At 43.5% G+C, this 17491-nt stretch overlaps 1 protein-coding gene across 2 annotated transcripts in view; it reads right to left on the bottom strand.

The window, feature by feature from the left end:
* The window catches only part of scml4 (Scm polycomb group protein like 4), a 91328-nt gene that overhangs the window by 70785 nt on the left and 3052 nt on the right, over positions 1-17491 (bottom strand). For both annotated transcript variants that reach the window (XM_063040808.1, XM_063040809.1), the window contains one exon: positions 14677-14806. In XM_063040808.1, coding sequence (XP_062896878.1) covers positions 14677-14806 — 130 coding nt within the window. The remainder of the gene's footprint in view (positions 1-14676; positions 14807-17491) is intronic.

Raw genomic sequence — 17491 nt, 5'->3', positions numbered from 1 at the left:
CTTAAATATAGCCAATGAACCGGTATGTTGAAGAAGCAGGGAATCTGCCGGAGGACTTGGATATATTAGGAAAAGGAGTCACAGATGAATACAGTATAGGGAAGTACATGGTCATGCACTTTGATAGAAGGAATAAAGGCATAGACTATTTTCTAAGTGGGGAGAATATTCAGAAATCAGAGGTGCACTGGGACTTGGGAGTCCCTGTGCAGGATTATCTGAAGGTTAACTTGCAGGTTGAGTCATTGGTAAGGTGGGCAAGTGCAATGTTAGCAATCATATTGAGAAGACCAGAATACAAAAGCAAGGACGTAATACTGATACTTTGTAATGCATCGGTCAGACAACATTCAGAGTATTGTGAGCAGTTTTAGGCCCCATATCTAAGAAAGGATGTGCTGGCATAGAAGAGAGTCCAGAAGAGGTTTACGAGAATGATTCCGGGAATGAAAGGGTTAACAAATGAGGAGTGTTTGATGCTCTGGACCTATCCTCACTGGAGTTTAGAAGAATGGGAAGGAGAGGATCTTATTGAAACCTACCAAATATTGAAAGGCCTAGAAAGAGTGGGCATGTAGATGATGCTTCCAATAGTGGTGGATTTAAGGACCAGAGGGTACAGCTTCAGAATAAAAGGATGTCCCTTTAGAACGAAGACAAGGAGGAATTTCTGCGGCCAGAGGGTGAATCTGTAGATTTCATTGTCACAGGTAGCTGTGGAGGCCAAGTTATTGGTTACATTTCAAGCGGAGGTTGATAGGTTCAAGGCTATCTAGTCAATGAGGGAATAGGAACAGTTACAGAATGAAAACAAAGGCAGAAGAACTTTGACAGAAGTATGCAGGAGTGTGAAATGCAGAGCTGGAAGACATGCCCGGTAGGTCTCTGCACAATGTTCTGGTTTGTGCTCCTGGCAGGTAAACCTCAGCAGCTATTTTCCCTCGTCTAGACTTATCACCTGGTCACACATGCAGCAACAGATTAATAAATATTCCAGTGTACAAGCAAGGCCAACTTCACCTTTACTTTAAAGTGAGCACAGGAGAGGACTTTGCATGGGTGGACAGGGAGTCAACAAGCTCTCAATTGGTGCAGTTCAGCGTCAGAATGAAATGCATTCTACCCGATCTATTTGTTATCGTGAGCAGGCCGGTAAGTGTATTCTGGAATCACAATGATGCACACAACTGAAATGTACACACATTACCTAGTATGATGCAATGTAAACCTTTAACAGTTGTGCTGTAGAATGCTTTAACTCTTCACAGATGAGCCAAAGTGCATAGATTAAATTCTTGGCCAAATCGCCAAAGAGGAGGCGGGCATTGCCCTCACTATATCTGGAACTGCACTTATCCAGACAAGTGGAGAACTTCTTTTACAACCTTTGTGCCAGCAGATGTTGGAAAGGATGTTAAATGAGAAACAGAAACAATTGTGTGTGGCTTTCTTTAAACTCATAGTGTCGACCAGTCTCTACATTATAGTGTTTATTTAATGTACAAGATTCCATTGCCAATCTTTCGATGATAGACACTCATAATGTTTGAGAGGCTGTTACTCAGGGCTCAGTGTCCAGTGGCAGAAGGACCTTTGACTGCACTCCTTCCTGAGAAAGCTTTGCATCAACTGCAACAAACTGAAGTGTATCCATGGCACATACTCTTACAGTCTGGATGTGCCAGTAAGCTACATTCCCTTATCCCATTGAACTAGAAGACCAACAAATTGTGGGAAGACCAGACTTCACCCTTCACTTGCTTAGTGATCTTTCAATAGCAATTGAAGCTTGTCTCTGTATGCATCACTGGAAACAGACTTCAGATCCGACAGTCCTCTCATACACAGTTGCTCGGCTCAAACCTTGAAAGGGACTCCTGTATCCTTTCCCATGTGGGATACAATTGATGGGATACTCTGGCATTTAATGTCAGCTCCTGCAATCATGCTTAGCTGTGCTCAGTATGCACTCTTCCACAGGGAGTTTATGAAATTAGGGCAGGATTAGAAAACTTGTCTTGTCCACACTAATAAAAAAAATTCATGCAGTGATAAACAGAAATAGCTTAATTAAGTCAACAACAGAGTTGTCCTCTTAGATTTCTAGAGCTTTGGGCAAGATGTATGCCTAAGGGAAACTGTGGGCATACAAGATGGGCTTCAGGTAAAACAATGGGCTTTCCAAGAAGGCAAATGGATTAGGAAGGATTAAAAGAGATGAGGATGGCTAAGGAGAAAATCCTTCAGTGTTGTGGATAGACTGGAAGTATTTTAGAGGAGCAAAGAAATTAAAAAGTGTAGGTTCAGCTGGGTATGAGAAATAGGAACTCTGGTGCTAAGAACTTGTCATGGCTGCATTGTTCATTGGGGAAATGGAGACCCTCACCATTAACCAAGCGTGCACAATTCTGATTTGATGGAGACAGACATGAGAGTACAGAGGAACATCTGGAAAACCTCTGAAATGCCCGCTTCGCTGCCGCTGCTACTGTGTGATAACCGGAATCTCTGGAGCAGAAGGCCCCGCATCCTCAGCTTTGCTTGTTTCAGTGGCAGGGAAGAGGTCGAAGGCACTCAGCAGAGGATGGCGCTCGGGAGGCTGTATCAGAGGGGCTGGTCAGAGGCTCGAAGTTTTCGGATGGACGGATTCAGTGTCGGCTGTGGTCGGCTGCTTTCAAGGCATCAGCAAGTTGACAGTGCCTGGAGGTTTATGGCAGGGAGTTTCTCCCTTTTGCCGCCTAATATCGGGGACTCGGGAGTCAATCGACTCGGGGACTTTGAGACTTTTATTTACCACGCCCATGGCTTGTTCTTTATCAAATTATGGTATTGCTTTGCACTGCTGTAACTATATGTTATATCTATGTGGTTCTGTCAGTGTTTGTCTTTGGTTTGTCCTGTTTTTTGTGCTATCACTCTGGAGAAACATTGTATCATTTCTTAATGCATGTATGCATTTCTAAGTGACAATAAAAGAGGACCGAGTGTTCTCGTAATCTAATCTAACCCTAGAAGTATTAATTTCGTCTTTGCCTTGAGCCAGGTAAAGAACAGGGAACAACAGTCACTACTTTTCAGGTGGAATAGAAAGGAAAAATGTGAATTTTTGGGAATCTCTGGTCCATCATCTTAACCAGCAAGTCTGCAACAGAACCAGCATCAGTACGAGCTGTCTCATCACCCCTTCTGACTCCTTCCTTTCTAGTCCTGATGAAGGGTCTCGGCCCAAAACTTCAACTGTTTATATTTTTCCTGACTCGCTACTTCCAGCATTTTGTGCATGTTGCTCATCACTGTAATACCTTTATCAATCTTCCTCTCCATGGTATTTCTCCAGTAAGTACCCTGCTGACGAGGTTCTAAACTACAGGATAAAACTGACATTACCGCCACGCCAAGGCAAAGGTCACCCCAGCCTCTGTTACCCGAGCTGCCATGCATCAGTGTTCCAAACTGAACCCCAAGTTCACTAACGCAACAGTTTATATGAAAACAGCCGAGGCTCTTATCAAAGTCAGTGATTGACAGCAAAGACAAGGCCAGTGGTAGCTCAGTCTTGGATAAATAAGAGGATGTGAGCTGATTGAATGCATAATACACAGAAAGCAAGAAGTAATTCCTGTGTCTGTGGGAAATATCAATCACAGGAGAGAGGCTACACCATTGGGGCACTATCTCCAACTGACAAGCTATTGAAATGTTTCTGGCTTGTTAAGAGCATGGGATCTACAGTACATAGTCATCATAATGTTCTATTTCACATAGAAAATAGGAGTATTTTAAAAAAAGTCCAGGGAAGAGATATTTTGCTGAAAGTTTGTCTATTACTTTGAGATGAACAGTAAAAAAAAAATGGTTGAAATAATTATAGGTCAAACACCAGACTGGAATTTGGAGATAACTTGTATTCCATATAGGTTGCAGTGCCATAATTGCCATCCTTGGAATGCAGGTAACCTACCGAACTGCTCAACACACACCACCCCAGAGGCAGCATCACACCTTGGAAACCACACAGGTTAAATACTTCCCACATAGAAGGGAAAACGCCAAAGAATGGACCCTATAGCTGACTAAGTTCAAAGTAAATTTAATATCAAAATACACACGTCACCATATACAACCCCGAGATTCATTGTTTGCAGGCATACTCAATAAATCCATTATAGAATGATAACCGTACTAGAATCAATGAAAGACCGCAGCAACTTGAGCATTCAACAAATGTGCCAAAGGCATAAACTGTGCAAATACGAAAAGAAAGTAGTAATAATAATAAGTATCAAGAACTTGACATGAAGAGCCCTTGAAAGTGAGTCGATAGGTTGTGGGAACATTTCAATGATGTTGAGTGAAGTTATCCCCTCTGCTTCAAGAACCTGATGGTTGAGGGGTAGAAACTGTTCCTGAACTTGGTAGTGTGAGGCCTGAGGCTTCTCTACCTTCTCCCTGATGGCAGCAGTGAGAAGACAGTATGGACTGGGTGGTGGTAGCTCATGCATGTTATGTGGAGGTAAAATGGCTAGTGCAGCAATGATAGTTTGGATGAGAACCATAAGAAGGGAGTGAGAAATGCAAAAGAGGTATCTGAAAAAAGGCAACAGAATTACACCTTGACAAGGGCTTTTAGAAGTACATAGGGAGTCGATGAATAGTTTAATAAAGATGGAGTCCAGTTAAAGATAAAGATTCTAATGTAATGCAATGGGCTAAATCATACTCAATTATCCATGGTCCTGCTCTCTCCCCACACCCATACTAGCATGGGTCCAATCCTCTGAATTTTTAAAGCATTGAAAACAAACTGCAGCACTCAAGGATCATTAGACATATTAAAATAAAGTAAAAACTATAAAATATAATGAAACAGACCTCCCTACACCAGGCCTGGCTGGCAGTAGAGGCCCCAGAGTGAATCTGAAGAATCCCAGCCTCATCCATCTTGGGCACAGCCCTTCCCACCATTGAGAGCATGTACAGCAGTTGCTTCCTCATTACGATGGCATTTGTCATTAAGGATTCGACCATCTGGGACAAGGTGTTACAGATTCTGAGGTCCCACACCAGTGGGTTCAAGACTTTTCCCACAACAGTTATTTTCTTGAAGTGATCTACACAACCCCAACCCTGCCTCAACAATGGAAAGCTACGAGCCACTTCCTGTACCAGCGAAGGCTTGCCTTCTATCGTACCTTTGTTTTCTTTGCACTAAGTACTTGTACTGCAGAGTCTTCTGTTTTTTTCTGTTTTCACTGGTATAAATGTGTGTCTAATTTAAATTCTCTGTGTTGTCTGTAACTACCTGCCTATGGTGCTGGTGCAAGTGACTCGAGTTGACTTGGCGGCTGGCCTTCACCGCTGGGCTGTACATTGATAACAGAACAATGCTCAGCTTGTCCTGGACGTACAACAGACAACGCAACCCTGAGATGAATTTGCCTTCCAATGGTCAAAGTCGATGTTCGAGCCACAGCCAGTTCATTTCAGCCTATTATCTTTCCGCACCTTTCTGAATGAGTCCCATTTCCACTTCTGGGAAAGAGAAACACAACCCTTCTAGCTTCCTTTGACTGACTTTACTGATACCATGACAGTATTTTAAAGAACCATGGAGCTATGCCTGCCTGATCACTACCCCTCAACTCAATTCAAGCAGATTTCGTGTTGTTTGTTAATTAGTGCAAACATGAGGAAATCTGCAGATGCTGTTAATTCAGTTAGCCTTGATGAAGGATCTCGGCCTGAAACGTCGACTGTGCTTCTTCCCATGGATGCTATCTGGCCTGCTGCGTTCCACCAGCATTTTGTGTGTGTTGTTTATTAGTGGCTGCTTTGTGTACTCTGTACTCCCTGCATTTGCACTATGACTACACTTCAAAAGGACTTCACTTATTTAATGTGCTTCGGGACAGCAAGAGATCACAGAAGGAACCATGGAAGTCCAAGATCCTCCTTTGCCTTGGGATTCCCTGCCTGCCCAGTGTTTCAAATTCAATGCCACCCTCCACTATTTTATTCCAACACAAGACTCGGGATGACATAACTCTTCACATTGCCACAGCCTGCATAGTTCAGCTGCCTGCTGCTTCTCAATTCACATCACCTCTATTTGATTTGCTTTGTGCTGTGGTGAAGTCCTTTGCTGGCTCACTACCCCTTCATCTTGGCTTCTCAATCTAAAGTAACAATTAATTGTCAATTCGGCCTCAGTTTTGCAGTGAACAAAGTTAATTAATGCCACAATACGGGTGGTACAGAACAATGGGTTAATGTTTAACCATAACTTTAACTAAGTTGAACCAAGGAACCTTGAACTAAATTTACCACCTTTTCTGGGGGAAAGCCTTCGCACCCAAAATGGTCCAAATTTTCTTGCAGAACTCTCAGCGAAGTTTGGTCAGGAGGAAGCATCCGAGTTGGCATGCTCCATCGGAGGCAGTGTGGCGTGGCGTCCAAACTGGGGTCAGTGCTGCCCCCCAGTGTTCGTTTGGCAGAAAATAAGCCGTATTATATTTGACTGCAGATTTCTGCAATGTTCATGGACTCAGGATTTTGGACTATATATATATTTTTTGTGTTAACTGTAATTTACTGATAACTTACATGAGCTGTATGTGCTTTGTGCTCTATGTGATATTGGGACTGTGTTTTGCACCTTTGCCTTAGAGTAACACTGTTTTGTTTGGCTGATTTCATGGGTATTCATGTACGGTTGAATAACAACTAAACTTGAACTATGAACTATGAACTAAACATGTGGGTCTAGAATTGAGGTTGATGCTTCACTATTCTTCCTCGACTCCTCACGCTTCCCTCAATCCACAAGGAGTCTAGGTTATACTCATTTGAAGAGCCTTCCGAGACATCACCTTCATTACTGTAGGGCCACAGTAACCTTCAGCCACAAGTTATCATTACATATTTGTGCATCAGTAATATGATTTAATAAACTTTCATAGAAAACCTGTTATGAAGCAATAATGAAGAAGACAAAATCTGAAGATGCTGGAAATCCAAGCAACACACACAAAATGCTGGAGGAACTCTGCAGGCCAGGCAGCATCTATGGAAAAGACATTTTGGGCCGAGACCCTTCAGCAGGACTGGAGGAAAGAAGATGAGGGGTAGAATTAAAAGGTGGGGGGAGGGGAGGGAGAAACACAAGGTGATAGGTGAAATCGAGAGGGGGAGGGGTGAAGTAAAGAGCTGGGAAGTTGATTGGTGAAAGAGATACAGGACTGGAGAAGAGGGAGTCTTTTAGGAGAGGACAGGAGGCTATGGAAGAAGAAAAAAGGGGACGAGTGCCAGAGGGAGGCAATGAACAGGCAAGGAGATAAGATGAGAGAGGGAAAAGGGGATAGGGAATGGTGAAGGGTGGTGGGGGGGGAGATTACCAGAAGTTCGAGAAATCGATGTTCATGCCATCAGGTTGGAGGCTACCCTGATGGAATACAAGGTGTTGTTCCTCCAAACTGAGTGTGGCTTCATCGTGGCAGAGAAGGCCATGGATTGACATATTGGAATGGGAATGGGAAATCAAATTAAAATGGGTGGCCACTGGGATATCCCACCCTTTCTGGCAGATGGAGCGTAGGTGCCCGGCAAAGCAGTCTCCCAGACTACGCTGAATCTCCCAATCTACGTCAGGTCTGACCGATGTACAGGAGTCCACACCGGGAGCACTGGGCACAGTTTATGACCCCAACAGACTCACAGGTGAAGTGTCATCTCACCTGGAAGGATTGTTTGGGGCCCTGAATGGTAGTGAGTGAAGAGGTGTAGGGGCAGGTGTAGCACTTGTTCTGATTACAAGGGTAAGTGCAGGAGGGAGGTCAGTGGGGAAGGACGAATGGACAAAGGAGACTTGTAAGGAGCGATTCCTGCGGAAAGCAGAAAATGGGGGTGGGGAGGGGGAGGGAAAGATGTGTTTGGTGGTGGGATCTCATTGGAGATGGGGGAAGTAGAAGAGAATTATGTGCTGGACATGGAGGCTGGTGGGGTGGTAGGTGAGGACAAGAGGAACTGTCATCAATGACACCCCATCCTCCCGCCACCACAACAGAGACAGAGTTCCCCTTGTCCTCACCTACCACTCCACCAGCCTCCGGATCCAGCATATTATCCTCCGCAACTTCCGCTACCTTCAACAAGACCCCACCACTAAGCACATCTTTCCCTCTCCACCCCTCTCCACTTTCCACAGGGATCATTCCCTCCGTGAGTCCCTGATCCACATGTCCCTCCCCACGGATCTCCCACCCAGCACTTACCCCTGTAAGCATAAGTGCTACACCTGTCCCTACACCTCCTCTCTTGCCACCATTCAGGGCCCCAAACAGTCCTTCCAGGTGAGGCAATACCTCACTTGTGAGTCTGTTGGGGTCATCTATTGCATCCAGTGTTCCCGGTGCGGCCTCCTCTACATCGGTGAAACCCGACGCAGATTGGGGGACCGCTTCATCGAGCACCTCCGCTCCGTCGCCACAACAGACAGGATCTCCCAGTAGCCACCCACTTCAACTCTGCTTCCCACTCCCATTCAGATATGTCCATACATGGCCTCCTCTACTGCCATGACGAGGCTAAACTCAGGGTGGAGGAGCAACACCTCTTATACCGTCTAGGTAGTCTCCAGCCCCTTGGTATGAACATAGAATTCTACAACTTCCGGAAATTCCCTCCTGCTCCCTTACCCTACCCCTATGTCACTCTGCCCACTCCCCCAGCTGCCTATCACCTCCCTCATGGTTTTGCCTCCTTCTACTACCCATAGAACCATAGTACCATAGAAACTACAGCACAGAAACAGGCCTTTTGGCCCTTCTTGGCTGTGCCGAACCATTTTCTGCCTAGTCCCACTGACCTGCACACGGACCATATCCCTCCATCCACCTCCCATCCATGTATCTGTCCAATTTATTTTTAAATGTTAAAAAAGAACCCGCATTTACCACTTCGTCTGGCAGCTCATTCCATACTCCCACCACTCTCTGTGTGAAGAAGCCCCCCCTAATGTTCCCTTTAAACTTTTCCCCCCTCACCCTTAACCCATGTCCTCTGGTTTTTTTCTCCCCTTGCCTCAGTGGAAAAAACCTGCTTGCATTCACTCTATCCATACCCATCATAATTTTATTCTTCTACGCTCCAGGGAATAAAGTCCTAACCTATTCAACCTTTCTCTGTAACTGAGTTTCTCAAGTCCTGGCAACATCCTTGTAAACCTTCTCTACACTCTTTCAATCTTATTTATATCCTTCCTGTAATTTGGTGACCAAAACTGAACACAATACTCCAGATTCGGCCCTACCAATGCCTTATACAACCTCATCATAACATTCCAGCTCTTATACTCAATACATTGATTAATAAAGGCCAATGTACCAAAAGCTCTCTTTACGATCCTACCTACCTGTGACGCCATTTTTAGGGAATTTTGTATCTGTATTCCCAGATCCCTCTGTTCCACTGCACTCCTCAGTGCCTTACCATTAACCCTGTATGTTCTACCTTGGTTTGTCCTTCCAACGTGCAATACCTCACACATGTCTGTATTAAACTCCATCTGCCATTTTTCCAGCTGGTCCAAGTCCCTCTGCAGGCTCTGAAAACCTTCCTCACTGTCTACTACACCTCCAATCTTTGTATCATCAGCAAATTTGCTGATCCAATTTACCACATTATCATGCAGATCATTGATATAGATGACAAATAACAATGGACCCAGCACTGATCCCTGTGGCACACCACTAGTCACAGGCCTCCACTCGGAGAAGCAATTCTCTACTACCACTCTTTGGCTTCTTCCATTGAACCAATGTCTAATCCAATTTACCACCTCTCCATGCATACTTAGCGACTGAATTTTCCTAACTAACCTCCCATGCGGGACCTTGTCAAAGGCCTTACTGAAGTCCATGTAGACAATATCCACTGCCTTCCCTTCATCCACTTTCCTGGTAACCTCCTCAAAAAACTCCAATAGATTGGTCAAACATGAACTACCACGCACAAAGCCATGTTGACTCTCCCTAATAAATCCCTGTCTATCCAAATGCTTGTAAATTCTGTCTCTTAGTACTCCCTCCAATAACTTACCTACTACTTACTGGCCTATAATTTCCCGGATTACTTTTCGATCCTTTTTTAAACAACGGAACAACATGAGCCACTCTCCAATCCTCCGGCACCTCACCTGTAGACAGCGACATTTTAAATATTTCTGCCAGGGCCCCTGTAATTTCAACACTAGTCTCCTTCAAGGTCCGAGGGAACACCCTGTCAGGTCCCGGGGATTTATCCACTTTAATTTTCCTCAAGACAGCAAGGACCTCCTCCTTTTCGATCTGTACATTTTCCATGATCTCACTACTTGTTTCCCTTAATTCCATAGACTTCATGCCAGTTTCCTTAGTAAATACAGATGCAAAAAACCTATTTAAGATCTCCCCCATTTCCTTTGGTTCCTCACATTGCCAACCACTCTGATCTTCAAGAGGACCAATTTTATCCCTTACAATCCTTTTGCTCTTAATATACCTGTAAAAGCTCTTTGGATTATCCTTCACTTTGACTGCCAAGGCAACCTCATGTCTTCTTTTAGCCTTCCTGATTTCTTTCTTAAGTATTTTCATGCACTTCTTATACTCCTCAAGCACCTTATTTACTCCCTGCTTCCTATACATGTCATATAACTCCCTCTTCTTCTTTATCAGAGTTGCAATATCCCTTGAGAACCAAGGTTCCTTATTCCTATTCACTTTGCCTTTAATCCTGACAGAAACATACAAATTCTGCACTCTCAAAATTTCTCCTTTGAAGGCTTCCCACCTACAGATCACATCCTTGCCAGAGAACAACCTGTCCCAATCCATGCTTTTTAGATCCTTTCTCATTTCTTCAAATTTGGCCTTCTTCCAGTTAAGAACCTCAAGCCCAGGACCAGATCTATCCTTGTCCATGATCAAGTTGAAACTAATGGTGTTATGATCACTGGAACCAAAATGCTCCCCTACACAGACTTCTGTCACTTGTCCTAACTCGTTTCCTAACAGGAGATCCAATATTGCATCCCCTCTAGTTGGTCCCTCTATATATTGAGTTAGAAAACTTTCCTGAACACATTTTACAAACGCTAAACCATCTAGACCCCTAACAGTATGGGAGTCCCAATCAATATATGGAAAATTAAAATCCCTTACCACCACAACTTTATGTTTCCTGCAGTTGCCTGCTATCTCTCTGCAGATTTGCTCTTCCAATTCTCGTTGACTATTGGGTGGTCTGTAATACAATCCCACTAATGTGGCCATACCTTTCCTGTTTCTCAGCTCCACCCATAAGGGCTCAGTAGACAAGTCCTCTAATCTGTCCTGCCTGAGCACTGCTGTAATATTTTCCCCAACAAGCAATGCTACTCCCCCATCTTTCATTCCTCTGCCTCGATCACATCTGAAACATCGGAACCCTGGAAAATTAAGCTGCCAGTACGGCCCCTCCTGTAGCCAAGTTTCACTAATTGCTATAACGTCATAATTCCACGTGTCGATCCACGCCCTCAACTCATCCGCCTTCCCCATAATACTCCTAGCATTGAAATAGATATACCTCAGAAGATTTTTACCACCACTCACAACCTATTAGCGGATTTGCTTGAACTTTTAACATCATTTATTTTCACCCCAGCCACACTGTCAGCTCTGGCACTCTGGTTCCCATCCCCCTGCAAATCTGGTTTAAAGCCTCCCCAACAGCACTAACAAACCTCCCTGCAAGGATATTAGTCCTGCTGTAGTTCAAGTGTAACCCGTCTCTCTTGTACAGGTCCCACCTGCCCCAGGAGAGGTCCCAATGATCCTGAAATCTGAAACCCTGCCCCCTACACCAGTTCCTCAGCCACTTGTTCATCCTCCAGAGCATCCTATTCCTACCCTCACTGGCACGTAGCACAGGTAGCAACCCTGATTACCACCCTCAAGGTCCTGCTTTTCAACTTTCTACCAAGCTCTCTATACTCACTCTACAGGACCTCCTCACTCTTCCTTGCTATGTCATTGGTACCGATGTGCACCACGACATCTGGCTGATCACCCTCCCACTTCAGAATGTCATGCAATCGATCAGAGACATCCTTGACCCTGGCACCCAGGAGGCAACAAACCATCCTGGATTCTCTGTCACGACCACAGAACCTCCTACCCATTGTGCTTTCCCCTATTCCTTCTTCACCTTTCCTGCCTATCACCTCCCTGCTTCCCCTCCACCACCCCTTTATCTTTCCCCTTACTGGTTTTTCACCTGGCACCTACCAGCCTTCTCCTTCTCACCCTCTGCCCCTTCTCTCTTCAGTCCTGATGAAGGGTTCCGGCCCGAAACGTTGACTGATCGTTTCCACGGATGCTGCCCGACCTGCTGAGATCCTCCAGTGTGTAGTGAGTGTTGCCTTGACCCCAGCATCTGCAGAGTATTTTGTGTTGACAAGAGGAACCCTACCCCCGGTACGGTGGCAGGAGGATAAGGTGAGAGCGGACGTGTGCGAAATGGAAGAGATGTGGTTGAGGGCAGCATTGATGGTGGAGGAAGGGAAGCCCCTTTCTTTGAAGAAGGAGGACATCTCCTTCACTCTAGAATGAAAAGCCTCATCCTGAGAGCAGATGCAGTGGAGACGGAGGAATTGAGAGAAGGGGATGGTGTTTTTACAAGTAACAGAGTGGGAGGATGGATATAGTGCAGGTAGCTGTCAGAGCAACAGGGTGGGAGATGAAGCAATAATGAGCATGAATATTTTCTTTTAAGCTTCTCATAGCTTTTGAATGCTTTCTGAAATGTAACTTAGAGTACATTCTGAAACAGGAACATATGAAGTAAAACAAATCTTCCCAACCAAAAAGACTGCTACTGTACTGCCTTGTTCAAACACAGCCCAGCCCCAGTCAGGCTAATTTCAGTAGCAGGGGAGCTCTTATAGACCAACACACTTTCTGGAAGAAGGGTCTCAGCCTGAAATGTCAACCATTTATTCATTTCCATGGAATCTGCCTGACCTGCTGAGTTCCTCCAGCATTTTGTGTGTGTTGCTTTAGATTTCCAGCATCTGCAGATTTTCTTGTGTTTATGCTTTACAGACAGTAACTTGGCACAGAACTGGTTGGCACCAGAAAGAAAAAGTAAGTACAGTAAGTGAACATTGGCATAAATTTATTAAAGGCAAATCACATATAACCAACTTGGTTGAGCTCTTTAAATGAAGTAGCTGAGATGGGGTTGATGACACGGTGTTGGTAACAATCTGTATATTTGACTTCCAAAAAGCCTCCAAGCAATTTGATGAACTATCTAATTATTGACAAGTCCACGAAGTAGAAGCTCATGAGACTGAACAAACATCGACTGTGTGGATACAAAATTGGCTAAGGGGCAGAAAGCATTGAAGAGTGGTGAAAGGCTGTTTTTCAGTTTGAGAGGAAGTGCAGTCATATCACTTCCCCACTGGAATCATTGGCCTTTTCACATACATTGCAGACTGGATTTATGCAAATTGATTTTGTTATAAGATTTGTATTTGACACAAAACTCAAAAATATATGAAACAGCATTTAGTATTGTGACAGACTTGATGAGATCAGAGAATACTGATGAAATGGGCAGATTAATTTTTATGCAGGGAAGTGTGAAAGAGACAACTTGGCTTATCATGGACCCCATGGCTTTCCAAAATGTTCTTCTTAAAATGTTCTGCTAAGTCTCTTCTACAAGCCATTATTGAAACTACATTGACTACTAAATCAGAGCTTATGTCTAACAAGATTCTCCACATCTTGGTTCTATATTGTGATGAGAGGGCATTAAAGTGAAACATTAATTCTGCTTCACTCTCCACAGGTACTGCCTTTCTGTTTTAATTGACATTTTCTCCTTACTTTATGAGGATTATCTTAATTGCTGAAACTGTTTACTAACCATCGCTACTCTCTCCTTTCTCTCCCCAAAATCATTTTGTACACTTCTATGAAATCTCTGCTCCAAGAAGAACCATCTTAGTTTCTCCTTACGACTGGTCTTTCACCTCTGAACCCTTGACAAACTTTGACTTCCTCCATAAAGAGTGGTGATCAGGACTGATCACAACACTCTAGCTAATCAGCAGTCCCCAACCATTTACCACAAAGTTCTTGCTCTTGCATTTATGGTTCTATAACTCACTAATTCCATTCAGGAAGGGATCAGTCTGATTTAGATGCAATTCCAAGTCCACATGACTAAATTGGCCCTTAATGCATGGGAGGGGTGGGGGGGAGGGGGGTTAGAAATGTCATCCATATCCTCTTTGTAAACACAAGCTCATCTGCCAGCATCACAAAGCAGAAACAGCCATGCAGGTGAACGTTGCAAATCTCCCACTAATAAGCAGGGAACCCAACTTTCATTGAACAAAACTGAGTAAATTAATTGTAAGATCAGGCCCATCATTAATTAACACACATCCAGACACTCTAGAAAATTCATAGGTTACTAGTTATACAGACTGTGCTAAGTGCTCGATTTAATGGAACAGTACATTAATTCCCAGCCTCTGGTCATCACACTAGCTGTGTATTAATGCTAATTTCATTTGAAATCAATCCCACTCTTTAAGCTGTCCTCGATGCCCCAGAGACGCCAGTTCGATTCTCCTCCTACCTGTCAGTGCTTGGGAGATCGCTGAACTGGGAATAGTCGCTGCATCCTGAGGAACAGTGCTGGTGTCTGGCTCTGGAGTGCTTAAGGTGGGCGAGATGGGTGGAGGATTTTGTGGAATACGGGGCTTCCTCTGCCATAACAAGAAAGAATTTGAAATGACCGGCGAAATTTTCAAAAAATATTCTGATTACTTTTGCCTGCAATTATCATATTTGAGCAGATGTCATCACTTACTTTATGAAGGAGCAGCTAACTTAACAGAAAGAACATTTGCACTAATAACAACCTAGGGTAGAGTGAAGTACTTTTGAGGTGCACACTGCTAAAAGAACAACAGATCGCTTTTCACTAATTATCAGGTCAACCACAGGATGCTGTAATGATATTTACAGCCTTATGACTCAAAATTTACAGTCTTATAACTTATATTCAACAAGTCAGATTTTCCACTGATAAGTCACAAGCTCCAAAGTTGTCAATGGTCACCACTTCTCTTGGGAGGGATATTGAATGTGAAACTCTATGTAATACCGTCCTTTACAGATTAGGTGAAATGGTTGGGTGATGTAACATCGCTTGCTATGACTCAAAACAAATTACTAAGTTTTTGTATGTCAGCATTTTAAAAATTCCCTTAATCTATTTCTATGCATTGTAATTTAAAATATATTTAACTATTTCAGTATTTGGTGGAAAAGTAAGAGACAAAAGTCCGGATTAAAGACAAGTTACTGTGGCAAGGATCTACTGCACAAAGGTATGTAAAATACAACTAAATAAATTAATGATCTAGCAAGGATTCTGCCCTGTGCTTGCAATTTGATATACTGAATCTCTCAAAATGAATAGTGTGTTGTGCCAGTTGATCATTCTCTACAATAAACGCAAAACTCATATGTGTTGAATCTACTTCAGAAATGCTTCGTCACTGGAGGACATTCTAAGTTTGTACCCAGCCTTCAAGTTGGACCCAATTCGCCTGCTGGTTCAGCTTCAAATATCACCCTGCTCCTTTTCAACTACGTGTTTTTCCACCACATCCTTAGGCTGATGCACTTCAGACCATAAACACCCGTGGCACGAATACTTTCTCCCCATCTTCACTCGCCACCAGTTCATTTTAAATCTGTGACTTTTGATTAGTAAGACTCCCACTTTCGGCCGAGCCCAACGACAGGGATCATGATCTCTCAGACACACATCCAATTATAGCTTTTACAAATGTTACTAACTCCTAGTTTGGCAGAATTCAGTAGCTTCCCTCAACTGGCGAGAGTCTGTATCACAGAGGAAATCATAATGAATGAGTAAAGGACCTCATGTAGCCCTCAAGGGGATGATGTCAGACCTTGATTAAAATCAGTCTATTGTGGATGAGCACTGACTGCTCAGTTTACTCACCTCTACATACTAGACTCCAGAAGTTCAAGATTCATTTATTATCAAAGAATGTAGAAATAATAAAACCTTGAAATTTGCTTGCTCACAGGTAATCACAAAGCAAGATCTTTCAAGATGCTTTGCCAAAATGTTCATTTGGAATACAACATAAATCAGAGAGTGGAGATCCCTTTTCACAATTCTACACTACACCTTAAAGTTGTTTGCCATCACCAGGATACGGCAGTACCAGAACTAAATGTGAGTTTCTTCCCATATATGTAGAAAATTTTAATAACTGGCTTTTGTCTGTGCAACAAGGCCTTGAAATACTTGGTTTCCTCAAGATGTTTCGTTTCTCCCAATTATCCAGAAAGAGTTATGGCAGGAAGGGGAAGAGACATAAATAGGGGAACAATTGGTAAAGTGTCTTTAAACTTGAATTTTGTTTTAGTCCTGGTCAATGAGTGGAAAATGAACTATTGCTAAAAGGCTGATTGTAAAGGCTGGAAGATAATTAGGGGAGGAAGGAAACGTATATTACTATTACAGACACTGGCTCTTCTTTTGTAAAGGTGAATTGGGAGTCATGTTCCTACTACCTGTTCACACCACTGAGAAGGTGCAGGAGGCAGAAATCCACAAACAGCACTTACACTCATGCAAGGAAAGCTACTTGGCTGGATCCCAATCTCCACCAATTCACACATCACTGGCGCATAACTGGCTAAATCATCAAAATGCAAATAGCAAGTTGAAACCTCAGCCCTTTCAGCTTGCCTTCCATCAGCTGTTTTCCTATGGCAACCAGTACTATGGAATCACCCCTTGCGCATGTCTGCCGAAGGAGGTTGTGTGACAGATTTCTACTCCCCAATAATCTGTGATTTGTCAAAGCAGCGGGGATAGAGCAGTGACTGCTGACAGGTTGGCCCCTGTCACTGATTTGATGGGCACAGCTCGCTGTGTGAAGCAGTGTCTCCAGTATATGCAGCCAACTCCAAACAGAAGGGTCATGCCTCGGACTTCCCCTGCTCTGGGAAGTATTCAGATGGAGAGAAAGTGAAAAACATTAAACTCTGCGAAACAGAGAAATAAAACTGAAGTGGCGTGTTCTTGTTTTAGTATAGAGACTAAATCAAAGGCTTTATTTTCTTATTAAAATTGTGCAAACGAAGATGTATGCAAGAATTTCAATTAGACCATTTATTAGAGGAGAAATTAAATATATGCAAATAATATGTATATATGCATATACATGCAGCCTTTAACATATTTCATGACTATTTGGTTGTGAGCTGGGAGGGGCTTGTCCCAAGGTTCCTTCCCATCTTCCCACACAACTCCCACTTACAATCTATAAATACAAATATAGAGGACTTTCCTTTCAGTTACTACTATGAATTTTCTACACAATTTCCTACACCCCGCTGCT

Source organism: Mobula hypostoma, chromosome 2, assembly GCF_963921235.1.
Source record: "Mobula hypostoma chromosome 2, sMobHyp1.1, whole genome shotgun sequence".
NCBI classification, from domain to species: domain Eukaryota; kingdom Metazoa; phylum Chordata; class Chondrichthyes; order Myliobatiformes; family Myliobatidae; genus Mobula; species Mobula hypostoma.
Note: the sequence above shows the minus strand (reverse complement) of the source record. Positions and strands in the feature narration are given on the sequence as shown.